The sequence below is a fragment of the Lontra canadensis genome, unplaced genomic scaffold (assembly GCF_010015895.1).
Source record: "Lontra canadensis isolate GAN:19392208 unplaced genomic scaffold, GSC_riverotter_1.0 scaffold112, whole genome shotgun sequence".
In the NCBI taxonomy this organism is placed as follows: Eukaryota; Metazoa; Chordata; class Mammalia; order Carnivora; family Mustelidae; genus Lontra; species Lontra canadensis.
Genome location: NW_022631106.1, coordinates 705,055 through 730,352, shown reverse-complemented (window position 1 = coordinate 730,352; position 25,298 = coordinate 705,055). Strand labels below are relative to the sequence as shown.

General features: G+C 48.1%; 1 protein-coding gene and 1 pseudogene across 1 annotated transcript; both read right to left on the bottom strand.

The window, feature by feature from the left end:
• Window positions 1-1,935: 1,935 nt before the first annotated feature.
• LOC116856794 lies at window positions 1,936-2,207 on the bottom strand (annotated as a pseudogene).
• Window positions 2,208-18,049: 15,842 nt separating this feature from the next.
• On the bottom strand, window positions 18,050-22,487 carry TMEM247 (transmembrane protein 247). Its single transcript, XM_032840427.1, has 3 exons — window positions 22,286-22,487; window positions 21,283-21,621; window positions 18,050-18,238 (listed from the first exon to the last, which is right to left on the bottom strand). The coding sequence occupies exons 1-3, from the start codon at window positions 22,400-22,402 to the stop codon at window positions 18,050-18,052; spliced, it is 645 nt and encodes a 214-aa protein (XP_032696318.1). The 5' UTR covers window positions 22,403-22,487.
• Between the last annotated feature and the right edge of the window lie 2,811 nt (window positions 22,488-25,298).

Below are 25,298 nucleotides of genomic sequence, written 5' to 3'. Positions count from 1 at the left end.
CCTGAAAAGATAGGGTTGTTGTTATTCATTTTATGAAAAACTTGCTGTATAGACACTCCAGAAATTTGATTTCTGCTGGGACAAACATGTCAGCAAATGAAGGGCCAGAGCTGCATCTTTGGAGAATGCATCCTTTCTCCTCCCTGGGGTGTTCTGATGCTAGGGCTCACAGTGAAGGCCCACAGAGAAGAGGTACTAGTGGGTGACTGCACAAAGCATGTAACTTGAGGGGGCCCAGGGAAAGAATGGGGGTCTGAGGGTTATGCTGGGGATCAGAGTGGGGGTGGGGGAAAGGTGGGTCCATTGCAAAGCACCTAGCCCAGAACTGGCACAGAGCAGTTGTTAATGAACTTGTATGGAAGCAAGGAGCGGGGAGAGAGGGAAGAGAGAGGAGAGGAAAAAGTAGAAGCAAGATGCACTGGCACTCAACTGGAAAAGGGGGAACCACAGGGAATATTCGAAGACTCTCGTCTTTCCTCATTTGGAATTTGAGTCTTGAGTTTTCTTTCAGTCAAATTCAAATCAGCAGACCTCTTATTCATTCATTCATTCCACAGATATTTACTGGATGGTTACCAGATGTCAGGTGCTCTGCCGGGCACTACAGCCCTTACAGTTACTGCCCCAGCTTTCACAAAGGAGCATTCTAGAACATTCTAATGTGGCTGGGAGAGCCGCAAGTGGGAGGGGTAAGGATTTGGGAAGGGACACCAAATGAGCAGACAACTGGTGATTTCCAGGTGATCTAAGTGCCATAAAGAAGTCAAGAGTTTTGGACAGTGGAGCCTTCTGTGGCCTCTGCTCAGGTAGGGCCCTGGGCACCTAAAGCATGAGAAGGAGCCAGCCCTGCTTACATCAGAGAGGAAGGATGAGCAGAAGGAAAGGAAATGCTGTGCAGAGGGAGCCACAAGTATAAGGCACCAGGCAGAAAAAGCTCTCCTGCTTTAAGGAGGAGAGAGGAGGCCAGTGGGACTTTACTAAGTGAGTGAAGGAGAGAGAGAAGGGTCAGTGTCCGATCATACTGGGTCTCATGGGTGGCATTTGAGGAATTTGGATTTATTCTAAGTACAATGTGAGGTCATTCAGGGCTTGCAACACAAAAGGCACAGGACCTCTTTTTTTTTTTTTTTTAAACAAGTTTATTTAAACATCAAGAGTCTTGACTTGAAACTATCTAGGATTTATTTCTTTTAGAATAATTTGTCCTGGGGTGCCTGGGTGGCTCAGTGGGTTAAAGCCTCTGCCTTCGGCTTGGGTCATGATCCCAGGGTTGGGATTGAGCCCATCGCATAGAGCTCTCTGCTCAGCGGGGAGCTGCTTCCCCCCCTCTCTCTGCCTGCCTCTCTGCCTACTTGTGATCTCTGTCTGTCAAATAGATAAATAAATAAAATCTTTAAAAAAAATAATAATTTGTCCCTACTTAAAGACAGGTTGCCCCACAGCTAACAGTGACATGCAAAAAATCATTTAAAAATTATAATTTATAAAATTATAAAATTGTCCTTGGTTGTATAATGATAAATGAAAAACATTAAATTCTCCAGTCGAAGAAAGTATGTAAAATTTCCATGTTGTTCTTTCTTTGTCCAATAATGAGAACAAACTAACTTACCCGGCTATAAAGGTAAGAGCTGAGGGAGCATGCCACTAATGGAAAAGGGGGCTATTTTCATAGAATAGTATTTTTCCTCATCTCATCTCCATTTGCTGTCGATCAAAACATACCACTGGCCATTTAGTTAAAAAATGTATGCTTGCGTACATACACACTAGATGTACAGTAAAGGAATGGGGAGGGGGAATGGAAGGCTAGAGAAAGCTGTACTGTAGGAGTCAGGAAGTGATGGACCCAAATCGCAGCTTTTCACTGTGAACATCTTCTTGGCCTAGAGACTCAGAGTTCTGGAGTAAAGCAGCAGGTTCCCTTTTTAGCCGCTAAACACCTCCCGTCTGTTGCTGGGACACAGCCAATGTATCTTCAGTCTCCGTATCCAATCCAACCGTGCAGGCTGGTCTGTTTCATTAATTGGCTACCCGTCAATTCAGAATCTGATCAGCCTCATTGACAAACCCTGTCGTTCACCATAGGCTTTCATTAGTGCTCTCTGCCTCAATCTTACAGTGTGCCTCGGAACCTTCTTGCTGGCCACTTTCCAGCTAATGTGGTTCTCAGTCTTAACACCTTCCTGGGGCCTTTCCTAGACCATGGAGAGCATGGAGTCTCCTCGGCTGCCGCTTCCCAAAAGGGGTACTGGATTTGCAGTGAAGAGCCCACAGGCAGCACTGGAGCGGCAGAAGTGGGACACGAGCTCATTTTACTGTGTAAAATGTATCTGCTTTTCCGTTAGGTTCCCAGGACAGCATTTGCCCCTCCCCTTCTTTGTTCCAAAGAAACTGCGCAGACCTCACAGAAATAGGGAAGCAAGTACTCAGTCATCAGTCAGCTCAGACAGCTGGACAGATCTCTTTCTAGGCAAGACTTTTTATTTTTATTTTTTTCCTGAAAAGCCCCTGTAGCATTCTGGGCCAATGACATCCCCTTTCCTTACAGAAAGTACCATTAAGGTTATCTTCATCTTCAGTAGCCAGAACTTAAATGGACTATTGGCACAAGTAGGCCTAGCCAAACTCCTACCTCCCTTTCTCCTTATCAGGGATGCTTTCCTGCCATGGGACCACGAACCCTGGGCTTAGCCCCACTTCTTAGCACTTTGTGCTGTTACCATACTTACCAATCTCCCTATTGTCTCTCTGCTCTTTACAGCATGTCCTTCTTCCTAGACTACTCAAACCCTGCCTTCCTGACTCCTGCCTTCTGAAAACTTTGCCCACTGGGCTCTGGAATCCTTGGACTTGAACACACCCTTGGACTCCTAACCCTTTGGTTTGTTTCATGTATTTGGAGATAGGGTTTGTTTTCCTGGAAAGGGAATTGGGTCTCAGTTTGGGTCTTAATAATACTGGTTTCTGTTCTCTCTGCAGCACTGTGCAGTCCTTCCATAAGGTAATCTGTGTTGTTTATAGGCCAGAGCCCTGCGGTAAGAGATTGAAAGCCTGGGTTCTTTTACCAGGTTGCCATTCATTGGCTAGGTTATTAGCAAAGTAACTTACCTTTTCTATGCCTTAATTTTCCAATCAGTAAAGTGGGAGAGAAAATGCCTATTTTCATAGGGGTGTTTTGGCAATGAATTGAAATAAAACATAAAGGCAAAAGAGAGGCCCACGTGTCCATGCTAATTCTGATGACTGACCCTTAACTCAGTGAAAAATTTTTATTATACAAGAAATAGGAAAACATTATAGTGCTTAAAAATTTTTATAAATCACATATAATTTTACCATCCTGATACAGTTATCTTCTTTTTTTCCATATTTCACAGTGATATTCAAATAACTTTGCATGATATGCCTACCATTTTACTCCTCATATGGAACTGCTTAGTCTTTATAAATTTCATTTTCAATGCCTATAAATCATTGTACCTAATATGTTTTATAATTTATTTTAACCATTCAGACAGTAATTGACATTTGAGTTATTCTCAAGTTTTTATTCTGATAAACTGTGCTGCAGTTAGCACATGGCTTTTTAGTGGAATCAATCTGTATAAAGTGTATAAATCTGTATAAAGCATTTCATTTACTTGTTACATTAATACACACACATTGTTGAAAAATTTAAAGACCCAGAGTAGTATAAAGCAAATTTAAATCACAGGTAATTGTTCCACTGAGAGATGCCATTGTGAAACCGTAGAGTCTGTCCTTCCACTATTTTTTTGTGCATATATTGTGGTAGAGGGTATGCATACACATTACTGGCCTATTGGTACAAGCACAGAGCTGTGTTCTGATTCCTTTCCCCTGTGGCAGGTAGTTAAGAGCATGGGAGTTAAGAGGCTGGAGGCTGGAGACTGGGTTCAGAGTCCCTGAGTTTAAATCTTGTTTCTGCAGCTTACTCAGTTAAGCCCTTTGGATAAACTAGATGCCTCAATTTTCATGCTTTATTTGCTAGTCAACCTTAGGCAAGTTCCTCCTCCAGGCCACAGCTTTTAGAAGAAGGATAAAAATAGAATTTCTCTCCTATGGGTGTAAGAATCAACCTATATAAGCTTTTTGGCAGAACATCTGGCACATAGTAAGTACTCAACAAATATTCCCTATGGTTATTTTTTTCCCATGCATTTTCCATGCCATGACAAAATCTTGAAAATCACCATTTTAAACACCTGATTATTGTTCTTTTATACCCTAATCTATTCAAGTTCATCATATATATTGTTTAGTTTCTATAACAAGGCGATGGTTTTTGCGCACCTAAACCTTTGCCCCAGTTTGGATTAATTCCATAGGCAGGCATCCTAGAACTGGAATGAATGCGTTAAGAGTATGACAATTTTTTTTTTAAGATTTCATTTTTATTTATTTGACAGAGATCACAAGTAGGCAGAGAGGCAGACAGAGAGAGAGAGGAGGAAGCAGGCTCCCCACTGAGCAGAGAGCCTGATGCGGGTCTGGATCCCAGGACCCTGGGATCATGACCTGAGCCGAAGGCAGAGGCTCTAAGCCACTGAACCACTCAGGCGCCCCAAGAGTATGACAATTTTTAAACGACTTTTTAATAGCTATGCCACAATTGCTTTGGCAGAAAAAAATTTTAAAGAACGGGGCTTAAGCATGGTTTTCAATCTCGGATTCTTTTTTCCCACTCCTTCCTTCCTTTCTTCCCCAGCCCTTAAATCGTAGCATTTGAAGCCATACCCTTCAGGGTCTTAGACTTTTGACACGGTCCCTTGGTGTGAAAGGGGCCGGCGTGCTCGAGAGGGAGGAGGGAGAGAAAACTGGTTTGAAAGTCACACTCCCGGACTGTCTTAGTGAGTGCATCAAAGTGACAGATGCGGTGGCGGTCACGTGACCTGAGCATGACTTCATAGCTCCCCGCTCCCGGTTCCCCGCCCCCGCCCTGAGCGACCAGCGGCAGGCAGGAGGCGGAGGGCGTCGTTATCTCCTCTGCGTGGCAGGTTACTTAAAGGAGCCCTGGGAATCTGGGAATGCTCCTTGGTTCCCTGGGCGCCGAGAATGGGGACACTTCATCGCAGGTTTAGCTAGCACTTGCGGAATGCTATAGGGTGCCGGGTTCTGGCTGCAGGCCAGGCTCGGCGCCAGGCGCTGTACACATCTCATCTGGCTTACTTGCTATCCCCATCTTACTGGAGACCCAATTGAGAGAACTCACGGCCAGCGCTGGGAGTGAGGACCCACCTGTAGGAAACCGCGGGGGCGGGGGTCGGGGTTCATGCGCGCAAAGGCTGCCCAGCCAAAGTGGGCGTGAGGGTTGGGGTGGCGCCGGCACCCGGGGCTCGGGGAGGAACCCAGCGGCTGAGGCAGCAGGGGCAAACCAGGGCTCACCGGGACCTGACAGGGTATCTGGAGTGGAGAGTATTGATTGGATGAAGGGAGATCTCCTTGGTCCATTTCCCACCAACCCAGGGCGGGGGAGAGCCGCGCAACGTGGAGAATGCCCTCAAGTCTCCCAAGATGTAGGAACATATTCAAAGTTTGGTTGGTTTCGCATTTATTCTAGGTAGGTTCCTTGCACGCAAGAGCCAGACTTGGGGGCCCTTGTGTGTGGGTGTGTGTGGGGGAATGTCTAAAATTTTTCTTGCAGACTCCTAAAAGAATGGTGGAAATCTAGGTACCCCTCTTGCACATTTGTAGGAGCAAACATTCCATTTTTTTTCATAGTATAGTGACATAGGGTGTGCTCTCTAGTGTGTGTAAATATTGACATTGAAAAATAAAACTATTTCAGAACTCTGAAAAATATTTCCAAATGAAGTACTATAGCAATTGATACCCATTGTCATCTTTTTTTTTTAAATGTGAAGTCTATAACAGTAGGAACAATGTCATCTTTCTTTTTTCCCCTCCAGTTTATATTTTCATTCTACTTCTCCTACAGAAATTTATCCTCATCTATTTTTATGACTGAATGAGTTTTATATATCACCTTATCATACTTCCCTCCAAAAGCTATGTATATAAAATGAATTACTTTTTAAAAATTTCCTGTGACCACAGATTCTGTTAGACAATATTTTGTCTGGATTTGTACTGTGACAACTAGTATACAATTAACCAAAACAAATGCTATTAGGAATTTTAATAGATACTAAGGAAGCCAAAAATAAAGCTTAATTGGAAATACATTTCTTAATGAGATGAAGATATTTTCCTGCCCCAGTTAGTTCCTATATCAATGGATGAATGTTACTGCTAGATGAGGTCAGGCCAGCATTAATTTGTTCGTGTGTGTGTGTGTGTGTGTGTGTGTTTATAGATGCAAGAGCTGAGCTCAGAAGCCTTTTCACATAAGTACAAAGGAATATAAGGAGTTTGTCAGTCGATTTTATAAATTCCTTTTGAGTTACGTGCCTAGGATCCTATGGGTGGGTCATTAAAAATCTATCTGCTGACAATAGAAGAGACCCTTCCCTTGAATGAAAGCAGAGAATTGGAAGCTCGTGAATTTGCTCGGTCAGTAGTCATTCCTTTCCTCTACACGGATACAAGGATTTAGATTGTAGTTTTGTTGCACCATACATTTTTCCCCCTCAAGTCAGTGCTCCATGGTAAGATTTGGGATGGGTGAGGGGTGTGCCTTTCCCTAGAGAGGTGGTAGATTGTGAAATGGGAAGTAGGAGGGGAACCAGCAGCATCCCTGGACCGTGACCTCAGACCTCCGTGAGCTCAGGCAGGACACTTACAGGGGAGAGCCCAGATGGAATTTGAGGGCTCGTCCTGTGAGGCTCCTAAAATGACCCGCACCCAAATCATGTCCCGTGATGATCCTCGAGTATCCCCAAGATCTCCTGCACCCTGGTTTGTACTAGCCCACGGCTGAATGGATGATGGGCCAAGGAAGGGAAACAATGGGGCGAGGGAGAACTGAGAGGTTCTGAAAGTCTCTTTGCAAGAAGGGGCAGGGCTCTGGTGGAGGGTCCTCCCTGAGGGGTGGCAGCCTGTCCACACAGTCTTTCTGTGGAGGGATAGCAGCAGCAGTGATCTGAAGCCATGCACATTGGCTGCGGTCCATCTCCAGGTCCAGGCTCTTCTCTCAGAGCTTGCCTTCTCCTTTTGGTTCAGCCTACTTTGAGCTCTTGAAAGAACTTCCTTCTCATTCTTCTGTGCAGGGCCTCTGCAGACCAGCGGCAGGTGGGGGTGGGGGTTCCCCACAGACCAGTCAGAGTGGAGAGGAAAGCCATGGAGCCAACCAGGGCCGGAGAAAGCTAGAGCTGCTGACAGAGTGCGGCTACTTGGCTGGCTTGCCTCTCCTTCCCGTCCCAGGGTGTGCTCATTTGTGGGGCCTTGGCTGACCACTGTGGCACCTGTGTGTCAGTAGAGGAAGGCCCCCTCTGGACAAATACGGTACCATGAGCCCATGAGGTGGGGGACACACGAGATACCTTTGTACTAAGAAAAAGTTTCCCCTTCCTCTGGATTGACACAGCCCAGTGCCTGGGGGTGTGGTTTGGCCACGGGAAGTTGGGCTGTATTTCAGCTCCCACTTGCTCCTCAGCTGGGCACTTGGGCACGCATACCTGCATGACGACGTGGGGCGTCCCCTTGCCTTTGAACACAGTTTTCTCTCCCTGGAGCATTGTCCTTTGAGCTAGATTAGCCAAATCCTACCCATCCTTTGTGGCCTGGTTCAGATGCCACCTTCTCCAAGAACCAGGCTCCTCTGGCCCACCATCATCTCTCACACCTCTCTCATTCTCTGGCTTCCTGTCATGCCTTCAGTCTGTAGACGTTAATCACACTGGACATGATGGGACCGGGTTAACACCAGAGCAGTGGTTCTCAACTGGGGGCAGTTTTGACCCCCAGTGGATATTTGGCCATGTCTGGAGACATTTATTATTGTCACAACTAAAACAGGGAGCCTATTACTGGCATCTAGCGGGTAGAGGCCAGTGATGCTGTTAAATATCCTACATCACCCAGGACAACCCCTACCCCCCACTCCCCATCTGGCTCAAAATATCCACAGTGCCAAGAGCAACTCTGGACGAGATGCCCCAACCCCTCATGGTGCTAGAGCAGGGCTGTTTTCCCTCAAGAAGTGGAGAGATGACTCCCTTTCCTGCTGAGGTTGTACACGTGAGAACTCCACCTCTCGCCGTGTCTCCCCAACTCCCTGGTTTAGGTCCATCTCCACATCTTTCTCCACAGACAGGCTGGGAGCGGACGCCATGATACTTCCTCCATGAACGCTTGCCCGTCCCAGGTTCCAACTCATTTAATCCTTTTTTCTTTCGCCAAATGGGAAAGCCCTGGTGTGACCCAGAACACTTGGCTCCAAGTGACAGATACCCAATTCAAATCGACGTTAACAGCAACTGAAAAGCTTTAGGGATGTCTCTTATTTCCGGTAGATCCTGGGGCTGGAATCATGCCAACAAGGACTCACTTCTCTTTCCATCTCCTTCCCACCTGTCTCTCCCGGTCAGTTCTTATCTCTTCTTGGCTCTGCTTTTCTCTTTGTAGGCTTTTCTCTCAAGCAACCTTTCCCCTAGCGGAACAAGATGGCCACCAGCCATGGTGGATATACAGTCCACTCGCTCAGAGTCTATCTTCCAGGAGCTCTAGCAGAAGTCCCAGGTTTGAGACTCATTGGTCAGGCTTGAGTCACGTGCCCACACAGAAACTAAGCATTCAGACCAGGAGACGGAATGTTCTGAGTGGCTGGTCTGGGTCTTGGGCCCACCCTTGATTGGAAATCAGCCCCTTTGAACTTCATGGACCAAGATAAGAGAACACAGAGCTCCCCCAAAAGAAAATCAAGGGGAAACGAATGGTGAACACACACAGTGCGTATCACTGGAGCCAGCCTATGACCTGGCCTGTCTGGGTTCTGCCCCACTAATTTATGGTACGTGTGCAGATTATGTCTGAACCCTACTGGTGGACATGCCGAGGTTGAAGTGGAGATCCCTCCTCCGTGTGATCAATTCATGCCTTAGGAGAATCTATAAATTAGTATCCAGAATGTTAGCCTTCCTAATGAGGGTTTGTAATGGAACATAAGCACATCCTTATCCAAGAAATGTTCTGCTGATGGTGGGATTTAGGCTTTAGGGCAGGACAGTGGACAACATATTTTCAATTCAAGAGGCCTTTTGGAAGCCCAGAAGCAGAGTAAGTAGGTACCCATCCATCCTCCCCATGTTTGGGATCTAAACATCCTCGAGGTAATTTCCTAGTAATTTATCTGTGCCAGGGATGAGCAGAATCAGGTGGGGGAGGTATCAGAGGGGAGCCGTAGACGAGGAATCACAGTCAAGGTGCCTGGATAGAGAGGAGAGAACTGGTTGTAGGCAGCAGCCCAATGTAGCTCTTCTCAGAGCTACTTTTTCTCCCCCTCACTTTTCCTCCCCTTTCCTGATTCCTCGGTTGCCATGACAATTAATGATGCTCCCTCCCCCTCTTCCCCTCTCCTGCTGGCTCTGGTCCCCAGGCCCAACCTCTCTGTCTGACCAACCTCCCAGAGCTGTTGCCTGCCTCCCTCCACCTCACCCAGCCTGGACACCCAGCCTCACCCTCCACCCCCAACTCACTATCCTGCCTCATTTCCCTGCTTCCAGGCCCCTGCATTACCCCCGCTTTAATCCTGATCCAGGCTTGAGCCACATTCCCATCTTCCTTCAAGAAGTTGTATGGAAATTAGATTTTTGCCACTCTAACTGGATTTGAAATGCATTAAGAGATCTGTCTCTTGAAACACCTCAAGGCAAGACAGTTGTGGAGGGCAGAAGGATCCCTCACTGCGGCTTCCGTGCTTAAACAGTGCTGGAGTGAATCCCATTCTATTTTTGTACTAGGAGAGCTGTTTAAAGAAATCCCCTAGCCGGTCTCTGAGTGAAACAGAGACTCTATCATAAAAGAAATCACATCTCAAGTTCAGGGACTGTGAGCCAGTGGGTCCACAGTATGGCTAAAACAATTTAAAAACTAAAAAAAAAAAAAAAAAGAAAAAGAAAGAAAGAAACCAACTCCATTCACTATCAGCAAGTATCACATAAAAAGCCTGGATTTCCTGGCTGGCCTTGAATGGACACGGGGTCAGCATCCTGACTTGGTGAAAATGGGTGGGAGGGAGGGGAGTAGAGGCTGCCTCCTTCCCACTGGCCCATCATTTCCCGTTAGCCACACCTGGGCAGCTTCCCTGTTTTACCTGCTTCACATGGGCCCTCCCGATATCCCAGTTTTTGACTCCGGCCCTAGCTGGTCTGTTTGGAGCATCAGGATTTTCCCACACTGTGTGGTTCGCTTAGGGGAGTTATCTGAAAGCAGATGAGCTTTCTTTGCTTTGCCACGCTCCCAGAGTCTTCCAGTCAAAGTTCATCATTTTTTAGGAACCACGCAGTCATGTTCTGAAGTGGGCTGGGTGGGAGAGTGGGGAGGGTGATTTGGGTTTGTGGGGATACAGAAATCACCAAAAGTGAACGTCAGGGAGAGTGAACTCTTAGGTTTCTCTCTGAATCTGACCACCTCCCTCTGCTTTCATACACCTGCCATTGTATCCTGGTCTGCACAGAGCCCAGCATGGCTGATTGTAGAGAGGAGACCCCCCAGGCCAGCTGCAGGCTCCCTCACCTGACTTGAGGGACCCAGTAGATGTTGGGCCGGGTCCAGAGGAAGTTCTCCAGGGCTTTGAGCGAGCATCTCCCTCTCACCTCTCAGGAAAATGGTGGGATGCGTGGACCAGGTGGGATAGTGAGAGAGGACTTACATCCCTGTCCCCCCTCAGAGACATTTTCCTCCACAGCCTTTGGTGGGAGGAAATGAGAGACTGGGTAGAATTCAGAGGTAGCTTTTTAAGCCCATACCTTTGAGGCTGCTACCCCTCCGTAGACACAGTTGAAGAGACCCAGTGGGTCCACACCTTACCGTCTGAAATACAGTCCCAGCACTCTTCGTGTGTGTTATCCAGGCGACTCTGAATCTTCACCCACAAACCCAAGCCCACGAGACATAGATTTGGGTTTTTCTTATAAATCAAATTTTGGCTCCTCCTTGCCATACCTGGTCTCTGCCACCTTCAGGCTGAGTTAGCTCAGGCAACTCCTGAACCTGAGTGGGTTTTCCCAGATGCAAAGTGGAGATAGTCACAGGGCTCCCTGGGGAGGGGCTAAAATGTGATGATACAAAGTGCAGAATCCCCAGGGGGTACTGAGTGAGCCTGCGCCCCTCTCCCAGAAGGCTTCGAAGAATGCTTTAGCTCAAGGAGCCTCTCTCAGGCTGCCCACTGCATCCTTTCCTTTATTGGCTTGTTCATCTGTTAAGCACTGGTACGTCTCCAGCAGCCACACTAACCAGCGCCGGCATTTTAGGCAGGGTACCGTGGAGGGAAGAAAGGCTCCATGTTTGGGAGGTCCCACCCGGCCCTTCCTGGGCTGGAGAACAGCTTCTGAAACACCCCCTCGCAGCAAACTACCACCCCAGCCCCGCCCCCTGGCAAATCCAGGGTTGCCTTGCTCAGCACTTTCTGGAGGGCTTCCTGGTGGCCGTCTTCCAAGGCTGGCTCTCTGCCCCAGGACCCTACAAAGCCTCATTTGATGAGAAGTTTGGGGGAAAGTGACTGTCATTTGATACAAGAGAGGCTCAGAGGGGTAAAAAGTGTAACTTTATTCGCTTACTTTGGGATTTTTCTAGCCCAGAGAAAAATGATCAGCTGAATGGGGCTGGGGGTGGAGGCTGGAGGGGGTAAGCCCTAGAGTCAGAGTTGGAAAGCCTGAGGTTTCTCTTATCCCTGTGATTGGCAGCTGCGAGCCTGGAGCAGGGCCTGAGGGCCTGGAACTGCCCACTGCTCAGACTCCGCTTCTAGAGCTGGCAGGAGGGCATGGGCACCCTTGGCCCGGAGAAGGCCTGTCCTCCCCACAGATCGCCAGACGCAGGCTCCTCCACTCCTCCGTCTGCTCCAGGGGTCCCCACACCTTTTCAAAGGGTACAGAGCCCACTGCCCTCTCTCTGGCTGCTAGGGTACCTGGGGACATGTTCTCTCTCAGGCTGGGATTGAGAGGCACCCCACACCCCAAGGGTCTCCTCCATCTCTCTCCAGCCCCGGCTGGGGCACCGGCTGTGCTCAGGGGGCCCCGGCCATCGTGGGGGTGGAGGGCACATTTGATTTCAGTTCTGCTCTCACAGCCTTGAAATTCTTAATAGGTTTTGAACACAGGACCTGGCATTGTCCTTTTGCCTTGGCTCCACAAATTGGGAGCCTGTCCCCTCCACTTCCCGTGGCTCTTCAGGTCAAGTGTGTTTCCTAGGGCCTCTCACTTGAATGGCTCTGCATTTTCTTACCTGTCACTACAGCCCTGTGAGGGGGCTCACCCCACCCAACTCAGAGCTGAGGGGAAGGCTTCTGTGAGCATCTGTCCTGTGACTGCACAGGCCACCCCTTTGTTCTCCTTGAGGAACAAGAATGCTACCTGCTACCAGGATCCGCAACCCCCCTGCTTCAGTGTGGGAAGTGCACAAGTCTGAAGCCGATCCTGATTTTTGCTCTGAAGAGCTCCCAAACCCTTTGAGGGTGCTTAATAAATACTGACTAGTGAACCTCAGCTGCAGCTCCTTTGGCTAATTAAATCCAAATAAGTCACAGACTTTAAATTATGCAACGAGGCTTGGCCAAAACAGCTTAAAATGCGGGAGCCCTAGCTTTTCTGCTGTGCCCTATGGAAAAATCCCATCTTTTAATCATGCTTAACCTTCCTGAAGGAACAGTGGCAATCTTTAAATAATGAATGAATGCATATTAGCAAGATTCTGTCAAGCTACACACACACAGGAGCTAGATCAAAAAAGGGACAGAGGCAGAGACAGGCCTGGGGGCATTCTGGAAGTTTCTGGTAAATCCCTGTGTGCCGGGAGAAATCATTTGGTTCCTCAGAAGCCCAGAGCATGGGCTCCCGAAGGCACAGAGGGAGAAGGGGCAGCCGGGCCACCTGGGCTGTGCCAGATGTTGGGGGAAGCTCCTAGAACCTTCCAGGGGCTCCAGACTCAGTTGTCCTCTCCTTCCCATCTGGCCTCCACACCCCCCACTGGAAGGTCCTCTAGGCCAAGAGCAGTAACTTCCCCACAGACGACAGGTTGAATTGTAACCCATCCTCCAGAGTAGTGCTTCTCATAAGAATCATTGGGAATATTGTCACATGTGGCTGTAACAGTGGGTGGGGGCTGGCAGGGCCCTGGATGCGCCATTTCTAAGATGCCCCAGGCAATGCTGGAAGGGGCTGGATCACTAGTAGCAAGGATTTAGGTTTTGTAAAGCACGCAGCTGCCCTTTGCAATCAGCTCAGGGACTTTGGAAGCTGAACCACAGATCAGTTCAATTAAATTAGAATTTAACCACAGATCAGATCAATTAAATTAGAATTTCTGAAGTCAGTCCCTAGGCTTTTGTCCCTTCCCCCACCCCCCTGAGTTAGAGTTTAGATAATTTACAGGTCATCCAAATGAAGCCTGGAAACCTTAACTTGCTGGCAGTCACCTGCTAAGGTGGGATTAGAAACCGACAAGGCTGGGAAGTGACCTTTGGAACTAAGCCTGTCCCCTCTTCCCACCTGCAGATCCCAGCAGTCTCTAGGACTCTAGTAGTATCCTCAGGCTTGGGGGTTACAACCTGCGCGATTCCATCTGGGGAGCAAGAAAGAAAGATCCTTCCATCTTTTCCTCCCAAAGCCTGCCTGAAACTTTACTGCTAGTGCTGCTTGTTGGGCCTAAAAATCTGAATGGATCTGTGTAACGGGTTACACCCTCAATCTTTAGCAGCTTGGTGCGTGGGCTGACCAGAGAGATGGGGGTGGGGGGGGCACTGGGCTCCCTTCTGTGGACTCTGGGACTCAGGATGGGGAGGGACTCTAGGAGCAAACTTGCCCCTTGCAGCTTTGCTGAAGGCACTGGGCACAGAGGGGGCATACCCTTCTAGTCCCCAGGTCCCAGGCTGGGCTGCTGTCCAGATGTGTAAGATCCTGGGGCCTCAGGCAGAGGTCAGGATGAAGGCAGAGCTGTTCCAGCCACGTGTCCAGAGAAAACCACGGCCTTCCTGATGTGGTAAATGAAGCCTAAGGGCAGTAGTGCCATAGTGGGCCAGGCCTGGATTGGCTACACCCGTGCCCCACCCCGTGTCTTACCCCCACCAAGACTGGCGCAGGGCTGGGGGAATGCAAGCTAGGTCTTAGTCCACCCATGGTAGACATAGTTATTTGCTTATTCAATATCCATACCTCCCTCTCCCCACACTGTCAGAATCCCAATTTTGTTCAAGGCTGCAACAGCACCCAGGTGAAAAACTTACCACCTCAGATGCCCTGCAGCTAGGAGCAGACCCCCTCCCTGACCCAATCTGACCAATGAGATGTTTCTAGAACGCTTTTATTTTGTTTTGTTTTAAGGCTTTTTTTTTTTTTTTTTAGATTTATTTGACAGATCATAAATAGGCAGAGAGGCAGGCAGGGTGGCGGGGAAGCAGGCTCCCCGCTGAGCAAGAGAGCTAGATGCGGGGCTCGATCCTAGAACCCTGGGATCACGACCTGAGCCAAAAGCAGAGGCTTTAACCCACTGAGCCACCCAGGTGCCCCTAGAAAGCTTTTAAAAGCAGCCCCTTCTTTTCCCTCTCTTTTCTGACCTGGAGTTGTGGATTTGATACTTGGAGCTATAGCAGCCATTTTAAGACCATGAGGCTAAAGGCCGTGTGTGAGGAGAATAAAAGCTGAGTGCTAAGAAGGTGGAGCAAAAAGCAGCCTGGGTCTTCTTTGATTTCCTAGAGCTGTTTCACCAGTCACGTACTGCCTTAATTGGGTCTTCTTAGTATGTGAGAAGCATAAGCCTCTATCTGGTTAAGCCACTGAGGTTGGGTTTCTTTTATCACTGAATGCAGTCCTCACACTCAGGACCTTAGAATGTTCCCAGATTGAAAATGGAAAGAGGAGTTCAAGGCAAGAACAAGGTTACCATAAAGGAGGTATTTTTCCCTTTTTTGGGAGGGAGTTACTCACTCTGTGATCTTCAGGGATTCCATTTCCCAAGGGATTAATTTCATATTCCTCAGATCAACATTCAAGACTGTAAAATTTGTTCCCATATCAATTTTCCAGGCACAGTACCCTTTATACCATTTATTGGAGCAGGGACGATCCTTCTCGTTTTCCTCCATCCTCTGTACACACTCCCACCCTGATCTTAAGTTTGTGTGAGTTTCCTCTCCTTCTCTCCACTTGTCCCAGGCTTACCTGCTCTTGTGGGTTGCTTTTTTGAAAAGTCTTCCTCTCACCCTGGGCGAGCTCCAGGGACCTCTCCTTCTTTGATTTCCTTCATCACTGAGGTCTGTATGCTGACAGTGTCTTTACATTTTCATGTACGTTAACTTCATCCCACCAGCAAGGCTGCGAAATCCTTCAAGGCAGGGTCTTGGGAGTATGGTTGTGTAGCACGGTCGTGTGTTTGGGAGTCAGACTTAAGATCTACGATGGTCTTGGGTAAGTCATTTAACCTCTCTGAGCTTCGGGAACCTCATCTGTGACCTGGAGATCATATGCATGCCTTCCTCCTAGGATTTTGGCGAAGGTTGTCTCCATAAATATTTAGCAAAGTACCTGGCACGTTGAAGGTGCTCAAGAAGTTAGATGTTGTCTTGTTATCTGCTTGGTAATCCTTGCCTGTGCCTTTTTCCTATCCTGTGTAATTCTCCCCACCGTGGTCTCTCTCCCTTCTGATTTCCTGCTCTGAATTTGAACCAGGAGAATTCTGCCAGGTTTGGGGAGTGACCATGAGCTGTCCTCATTTTCCCAGAGGGCATACCTTAGGCTACTGGCGTCAGTCTTTGGTCACAGGAGGAGAACTAGGAGGGAGATTTCATGCCCATTGTTAAGGATGTGATGCTGCTTAACTGTTTAAGGGAGTTAAGTCTTTCTTTGAAGATTTATAAGGAAAATGCACGGATCTTAGTCCAGTTCAACAGGGCAATGAACTAAATGGTTTTATAGCACGTGGTATTTTTTTACAAACTCCCGAATCCATCTGCTATAACAAGTCAAATCCTGGGGCCCTAATCTTTTCGATATCCTGATTTCCTCCTCCTTTAACCTCAATCCCACCCCAGGATCCTGGGTCAAATACAATGACTATGAGAATTGACCCGTAACAAAAACTATCATTCAAAGTTTCATGAGAAATGACAGCTTTGTTGCTTTCAGGTAAATATCGGTCACGTGCAGCTATAAATGGGGTTGGACGTGTTGAATTGGGTGGAAAATGAGAAATCACCATGACTTCCATGGCAGGCTAGTGTGTACTGACCCTGAACCTCAGGCCCATCTTTTCATGTGTTTTCACAGAGTCTCCCTCGCAGAGCCCAAACAGAAGCTTATTCTTTTGTCCCTCTTAAGGCCCACCTCTATGCCCTAGAAAAGGAAGGGTCATTACAGACTTGCCTGATTATACTACTGCCTCCACCCTCATTCTGTTTGCTGCCTTATGCCCAGGGCCTCCTGTGCAGGCGGCAGGTTCCAGTACTCCTTCCTGGGCCGGCGGCTGAGGACCTGCTAGCAGGGGTGTGTGGAGGGGTCGGGACATCGGCGATGGGGGAGTTGAACTCCTCGTTACATACCTATCAGACACTTCATTTTATGCCTTCTCTGAACCCTCTGGTGTTCAAAGTCTGTTCCTTTTCATTGCTGCTGCCTGTTTCTTTGGGGCCGGAGGGTTGTGTCCATCTCTGCTCTGGACAACTGTTATTTGCTATGCGTCTTTGTGTGTGTGTACGTGTGTGCACATATGTGCATGCATTTGGGATTTGAGGGTTGGACTGTGTGTCCCGTTTTTGCTTTTTGTTTTTATTTTTCCTCCCTACTTTCCATTAACACAGTCCTGCCGTCTTGCTCTGGTCCCAGTCAGGCGTTTGAGCCCTCCTTCCCCAACCCCCCTGGGAGGAGGTGTGCTCTGCTCCATGGTAGGGATAACCTTTGCCCATCAGACCCTGAAAGGCCTTTCCTGGGCTCCCTGGAGCTTCAACAGCTCTCTTTGAACTGTCTTGAGGGCGGCTCCCAGCTGCTCAGGCCCAGTGCTAAGTGGATTCTTGTCCATGGCCTGGTGCTGCTATCCTGACATGTTTGCAGAGCTGGGAACAGCCTGGGGAGGCTTGGCTCCTGCATGAGTCTCCAGTTACTGCCGTAACATAGTACTACACACTTAGTGGCTTAAAGCAGCTCAGATTTATTCTCTTACAGTTCTGGTGGTCACATGACTAAAATGGCTTGGCCGGAGCTACATTCTTTCTGGAGGCTCTAGGAGAACATTCTTTTCTGTGCCTTCCCTAAAGGCTACCTGCTCTACTTGGCTCATCCCAGCTTCTGCTTCCGTGGCCACATCCCCTTCCTTCTCCTACTGTCACCCTCCTGCCTACCTCTTGTGAAAAGCCTTGTGATGACCATTGGGCCTGTAGAATAATCCAGGCTCATCTCCCCTGTAAGGTCTTTAACTTAATCACCTCTCCAAGTCTCTTTTGCTATGTAAGGTCATATAGCAAAACATCACAGGTTCTAGGCTTTGGGGATGTGCACTTCTTTGGGGGGCTTACCCCCAAGCCCACCACAGCACCCCACACCTCAGAGAAGATCTGTACAAATGAGGAGATGTGGTAGATCCCAAACCAACCTGGTCATAGTATGATTTCTGTGATTCTAGAAACCCCAAGCTCCTTCACCCTCTAAATACCTCCCTAGATTGGTCACTTCTGAGATCCTCCCCTCAGGGCCCAAAGCATCTTCATCCACACTGAGAACTCGGGCTTTTTATAGGGCCTAAACACGGTTCTTCACACTGAAGTATAAATGGTTGATAGCAGAGCCTTTCCTAACAGCAAGCTCTGACTGGAGGGACGCTTGTGTGAGGGAAGGAGGAGCGAGGCAGGCCAGGGGATAACTTGGATCGTGTCCTAGTAACCCGCTAGCATGAGGGTTCCCAGTGATGGAGGGAGCAGAAGCACCTAGAAGTAGGACCATAAAGTTTTAATCAAACAGAGCAAAATGGCTGCAATGCAGAACAGGTAGTGCTTGGAGAAGAGAAAGAAGATCATCTCCTTGGTGACATAGATTATGTGTATAAAGATGAAGCAGTACAGGAACATGGCGAACTGGTTCTGGGGGAGCAGGAGGTCCTGGAGGCCTCCCGAGAACTGTGGGGGAAAGAAGAGAGCGCCGCTGGCCAAACCACGCTGCTTGGCAACCAGGCAGGTCTGGTGTCAGTCCTGCTCCCGTCCCTTCCAGAATATGATCTCAGGCAAGCCGTCTTCCTCACCTGACGGAAGGGTCACCATGTCCCCCTCACAGACTACAGGAGGAAGAGTGGGCCAAGAACGGAAGCATCCCTAGCAAGGTCACGGGCACGTAGAGGGACCTCCTAGGTCTTCACTTCTTCAGTCTGCCCTCATCCCTCCTGAGTCAGGCACCAGGCGACAACGTCCTTTCTCTGAGTTCTCTGCTGCCTCCAGTCACAAGCGTGCAGACTGTCTCTGACTCTGAGATCCCCAGATCTGCATACCTGTTCTCTGGAATGTTCTCTGGATGGCTTGCCCTGACACTCAGCCTTGTTCTCTGCACAGTGGCTCAATGAGAGGGCACAAGTGCCTGTTTCTGACTGTTCTTGTCCTGGCACATGTCTCAAGGTTTAGTCTGTGGCCTATTGGCCTGAGGTTGGGTCTCCCTGGTGGACAGGTGGTCAGAGACAGGTGACAGGACTTCCGATATTCCACAGTATCGAACCTGGGGAAAGCAGCTTGAGTTGTCTGGCTGATTCTGCCTGAGTATTGCTCATTTCTGAAATCTATGCAATTGAGGTCCAACAAACCTGCATTTTAACTGTAGAAAGCATCAACATATAAGTATAGTGAAAGCTGACAAAACTATTTTGATCTGTAGTTAAGAAGGCATCACCCATGGTTTATTCTGTAAAACATCTTTTAAAATCACGCCATGCCTTTTGTAAGCAGGCAGATGGCTGGGACCGGGTTACCCTAACCTAGGAGAAACATACTCACAGAGGTAGTTTCCATTACAATGAAATCTCCCCACCCATTCATCTAGAAAAAGAGAAAGTGGGGAGGGGGCTTAAATATCACCTGCCAGTAAATGCACAAAACATTAAACAGCTTTGTAAACGATTACCAAAGACCAGGGTTGTGGATACACCGTTGTTTGGACAACTATAGAAAATGTGAGGGCAAATCAATAAACCCGAGAGGGCAGAAAATGACTCCGGTGATAACATTTCTAAAGTGAATACCAAGGCAAGTTGAAGACCAGAGGAAGAAATCCAGGATTCTAGCAGGAGGGGGTGCTGCATGGGTGGTCTGCCCACCCACTGCAGCTCCGGGTCCATGGACTTCTGCCCACAAAAGCAGTCAGCATGCGTTTTCAGCCTGAAATGCTCATGGGTGAGAATTATGATTTTGACAACCAACATGCATTTGTGTGACCTTTTAGACTTTTCACCACATTTTCAGCGGTCTGTCTTTTGAGCAGAAGACAGACAGCAGATAAGACTATACACCAAGGGTTTCCAGCTCATCCAGTGAGAGTAAGATTTTCAAACTAAAAAAGGGAAAACAAATATGGTTAGAAGGAGGCAGAGAGCAAAGGCACAATATCTTAACCTCAGGTGCGTTATTTCAGGCTCCGACTCCTGACACATTTTACCCCACGATACTGAGAACAAAACCCCAAGCTTGGAAATGGAACTTACTAGAGAGGGAAAAAAAAAAAAATCTCAGGAAATGTGCCAGAATCTTAGAGAAAAGCAAATATTTTCTAGATTTTTAAAAGGAGGGGGAAAAACGGATGGATTCTGGAGATCCCAGTTCAGTAAGCTTGACTTGGCTCAGCAAAACCATTCAGTATATAATTAAGCAGGTATTGTGTGAGCAAGAAAAAAAAAAAAATGGTTAAAACCCAGCATGTGTTCATTGAAAACAAATCATGCAAAAACCAATCTCCTTTTCTTAAAAAAAAAAAAAAAAAAAAAAAAAAAAAAAAGGACCAGTCAATTAGGGAAATGCTATAGGTAGTATAATATCTTAATTCTGGGAAACCATCTGCCAGTGTGTCTCAAGATAGTTTTTTGGACAAGGTAGAGAAATGTGAGCTGGATAAAATGTAACCCAAGGGTGCTGATTAATGGAACATTGCTAACCTGTAGGGAGATCTTTTAGTGGTATTTACTTTAGGTCATATCCTCCTCAACAATTATAGCAATGACTTGGATAAAGACAGAAGGCAAGTTTCTCAGAAGTGAGGGTGACTCAGAGCTGGGAAGCATAGCTAATACATTACATCCCAATAAAATTGAAAAGTGATGAATGTAAGTTGTTGCATTTGGGTCAAGAAGTGAATTGCATAAGTACATAAAAATGGTAATAGCTAACATTTATTGAGTGCTTACCTAATGTGCCAGGCTCAGCGCAAAGTGCCTCGCATGTATGCTCTCCTTCACTCCTCGCTGCGACCCTATGCGGTGGGGACTACTTTCTAGATGCGCAAATCTAGGCTCAAGGAGGATTCATCTCTTGCGCAATATCACGCGGTTTATACACAGTACAGCCAGAGTTTTTACCCAGGGCTGATTTTAAAACCCAGGCAACATGCTTTCAACAATGGGATCTTTAGGCTATTTAGGACTTAGAGTGGCCCTGGCCTTACAGTCCTAATAAGCCCTTCCTATCCCATGTGACCGAAAGTAGGCTTTCTTATCCCCTCATTTAATACACATTAGGGGAGAGGGGTCCACTCCTGGCTGGAGATGCCTCCGTTTTAGCTGGCAACAAGGCAGAGCAATCCCACAGAACAAATGCGCCTCTGACCCCGGGAGGTGATGGTTTTATCCAAATCCCTGGGCGGACTGCTGTCCGTCTTCCATCTCTTAAAGGAGATGTAGAGAGAACTAGAGAATGCTGGAAAGCCAGTCACAGAGGAAGCAGTGAAGACTTTTCCCCGAGAAGGAAAGCTGTGGGCAGGCGGGTGGACGGGGTTTTCGAGGCCCCTCCCAGGGTCAGCTCTCCTTCAAGAGATGATCTAGCTTTGCCGGGACGCTAAGCTTGATCAGGGCGGGACGCTGGCCTGAAGCTGCTTAGTGGGCTCCCCCTGCAGGCCAGGGAGGGGTTCCCCCAGCCCTCGGGGCGGAGCCTGCGGGCCTCTAGCCAGCGCCCCCTACTTTTCGGTCACCTACCAGGCGGGGCGTCACCTGCTGCTGCAGCTGCTCCATCACCTCCTCGTGCTGCCGCTGGCGCTCGTTCTCCTCGTGCACGTACTTGAGCCGCGTGAGCTCGAACTCCATGCGCACCTTCTCCAGCTCCATCTCGGTGTTGCGCTCGGCCCCCGGGGTCTCCGGGGCGGCCGGAGCGGGGGGCAGCTCCCCGAGTTCAGGCCCGTCGCCCGCCTGGCCCTTGGTGGTGGAGCCAGCCTTGGAGGACCCTGACTTGGGTGGCCCTGGGCAGCCTCCGTCCTCGCAAGCTTCCATCTCCTCCAGGTGGTCGTGGGAAGAGTCTGGCTTCGGGGACTCTGCCTCCTGGAGCAGTGAAGGGGCGATTCAGGGGACACTGAGGAGTGCGTCTGGGGCTGCCCCTGCCCCACCCTGGGCACCTCCACAGCCTGCCGGCCACCACGGACTGGACGGTCGTGTGGAAGAGGGCTGTGACCTGTAAGGATCTAGGCTGAGCTCTAGCCAGAGGTGCACTCACCTGGAGTTAGCAGGCCCTGAGCGTCACAGGGAAGGGGAGGGCACCCTGACATGAGGGAAGGGTGCCCTCAAGTTGCAAGGGGAGGCTTGAGGAGTTGAGGCAGAAGTCTGTCTTCCTGGTAAATTTCCCACCCCCACTCTGTCTAACTTTGAGATAGTCAGAAACCCAGTGTAGGGGACCAACACAAGGGCTGTGGGGGAGCCAGGTCGTATTTGCAGAGGGAGGACAGGGCCCTGAATGGGGAGGTAGGTGGGAAAGATGGGAGAGACCAAAGCCAGCCTCAGATGATTTCACAATGTTATTAAGGGCTACCTGGTCCCTGGTGACAGCTGGAGGCCAGTTGTGGGGATGGGGTGCATGTGACTTTTTTTAGTAGCTCTCTGGGATCTCCCGGCACTCAGCTCCTATCACGTGTCCCCATGACACCCTCCTCCCCACGTAGGGACAGGCAGGGGCAGTGAAACAAGGTATCCCCCCGCCCCGGCCCCTTACCAAAGAAGCCCTTGATTTCCCTTCAGACATGGGGTCATCAGGCGCCGCCTTGGGGAAGGTTGGGCAGCTTTCTCCTGCTCCCCGGGCTTCCATCATTTCTCTGTCCTCTGCTGCCATCCAGAAAACCACAGTGCTGCCAGTTGGGGCCAAAGGACATCTTTGAAGGTACTAACATTTGGTTTCACCAGATTCTACAGTCGGGCCACCATCACAATCCCCTGCCCTCATAATAAACCCACATTCTACTAGTTGCTAGGGCCCCTTTGGTGGAGGCTGTGACACACCTTTGAGGCCCATTATTAGGAACTGCACAATGGGCCTTTGCCACTGTAGGGACTCCTTTAGACACTAGAATTCCACTACTTGAAATCCAGAGTTCCGGCATCTGAAATCTCCATTGGGTCCCTATTTTAAAGGCAGACTGCATCAGGATGAGTTCAGTTAGCTCCACAAACCCTGTTGGAGGCTAAATCGTGTCTCTCCCCAAATTCCTATGTTGAAGCCCTAATCACCAGTGCCTTACAATGTGACCTTATTTAGAGCGAGGGCCTTTCTAGAAGTGATTCAGTTAAAATGAGGTCATTAGGGTAGGTTCTAACCCAGTATGACTGATATGCTTGTAAGAAGAGGAAATTTGGGCACGGACCTGCACAGAAGAAAGATGGACTGAATATAAGGGGGAAGACGATCATCTACAAGGAGAGAGGCATGTATCAGTGTTCTCCAGAGAATCTATCTATCTATCTATAATTTTGAATATATATTTGAATATATATTGAATATATTTGAAAATAAATATATTTAAATATTTATAAATATCTTAAAAATACAAATATATTTGAATATAAAAACAATAAATAAATATATATATTTATATTTTTATATATGATTTATTATAAGGAATTGGCTCCTGTGATTGTAGAGGCTGAGCAGAAGTGGCATGATTCTGCCACTTCTGTCTGTGAGTGGGGTTCCCAGGAAAGCTCATGGTGTAAATTGCAGTCCTAATCCAAAGGTCTAAAAGGAGGAGAGCTGCGGGTGTAAGTCCCAGTCCCTGGCCAGGAGAAGACTGATAGCTCAGCTCAAGCAGTTAGGCAGAGAGAACCAAGTGGGAGTGAAAGGGGCAGAGGGGAAAGGAGAGGAGAAGGAGAAAGAATCTGAAACAGACTCCACACTGAGTGCTGAGCCCGACTCAGGATCAATCCCGTGACTGCGAGATCATGACCTTGCTGAAATCAAGAATCGGATGCTCAACCGGCTGAACCACCGAGGTGCCCCGTTTAAAAAATTTTTAAAAGACTGATTTATTTATTCGAGAGAGCAAACAGCGGGGGGCAGAGGGAGAGAGAATCCTCAAGCAGACTCCACGCTGAGTGCAGAACCCAATGGGGGGCTCCATCCCAGGACCCTGAGATCATGACCTGAGCTGAAATCAAGAGTCTGATGCTTAACTGACTGAGCCACCCAGGCACCCCTCTCCCATGGTTTTATTCTACTCAGGCCCTCAAAGGACTAGATACGCCCATCTACAATGGGTGGGGCCACCTGCTTTACTCAGCCCACCAATTCAAATGCTCATCTCTCCAGAAATACCCTCACATACACACCGAGAAGTAATTTGGGCACCCCATGAACCCAGTCAGATTGAGACAAAATTACTATGGCAGGGCTGGAACATGGACCCTTCCCTCAGTGCTTTTGGAAGGAACCAGCCCCCCTGACACCTTGATGTTAGACATCTAGCCTCCAGACTGGAGACACATGTGAGAAGACACATATCTGTTGTTTAAGACTCCCATTCTGTGGTGCTGTGTACTTTGTTGTGGAAACCCTCTCACGCTAATACAACTCCCCTTATTCACAGAATGGTCTGAGAGGGACCAACACAGAAACTGGGAGGCTGGGGTATATATGTTGCCATCTTCACTTTCATGAAAATGACAGAACACCTTTTCAGGAGTTGGAGACAAAATTGCATTCTGGAAGGAGAGAAGGCTGCATGTGAATTTTAGCTTTACTACGCTCACTAGCTGTGTGGCCAAGGGAAAGTGATTTTACCTGCCTGGGGCTCAGTGTCCTCATTGATACATGGGGGTGAGATTTACCACTTGGCTGCACTATGAAGCCTGGATATGAAAACCAGGTAGTGTATTTGCCTGCTACCTGCCTAGACAGAGGCTAAGTAAATCATCACCATTGTCACCATCATCGTAAGGGGTGGGTCTGTCACTGGAGAAGAGAAAGTGCTTACAATCTACCATCTTACAAATCTTACAATTTGACAACCATGGCTTTTGTCTCCCAGCATTATGACGATTACCAGGGGAACCGGATCAGAGTTCCTGGGTAAGATGCTGAGACAGCCTCAAGCACTGGAAGTAGGATTGCTAGATAAACACAGGATGCCCAGTTAAATTTGGATGCCAAGTAGATAATTTTTTTTTGTATAAATGTGTTCTAAAAATTGCATGGGATGCCCTTATAGTAAAAAAAAATTATTCCCTGTTTTCCAGAAATTCAAATTTAAGTGGAGATCCTGTATTTATTTATTTATTTATTTATTTATTTATTTATTTATTTCTAAGTCTGATGTTAACGAGGAGGGACCTACCCAAAGCAACAATGATGTATGACCAAAAATGCACTGTCATTAAAAACCACAAAGTACTAAAAAGCATAATATGTGCTCTGGGTAGTTGTTATCAGTTATCTGTCAACCAACTATAGAATGTCAGTGGTACAAAAAATTAACATTTATTTAGTTCAGGCATCTGAGAGTTGGCTGATGTAGGCTGGGCTCACCTAGGAGGGTTGTCCAAAGCAACTTTGTTCCACATGTGCCTCATCCTCTTCTTCAGAACAGTGGGTTAACCCAGGCATGCTCTCTTCATGGTAACGGAAAAAGCACAAGAGTCCTTGGAATTGGTACACCATCATTTCTGTCTTATACTGTTGGCTTTGGCCAATAATATAAGGTGACCATAGAGCCAAACCCGAAGTCAAGGGAAGGGGA

Coding starts and splice junctions, on each gene's coding strand:
- TMEM247 (XM_032840427.1), bottom strand. CDS start 22,402: ATGGCAGCAGAGGACAGAGAAATGATGGAAGCCCGGGGAGCAGGAGAA. Junction 21,622..22,285: donor GGAAATCAAGGGCTTCTTTG/GTAAGGGGCCGG, acceptor TCACTGCTCCAG/GAGGCAGAGTCCCCGAAGCC. Junction 18,239..21,282: donor AGCAGGTGACGCCCCGCCTG/GTAGGTGACCGA, acceptor TTTCCCCCACAG/TTCTCGGGAGGCCTCCAGGA.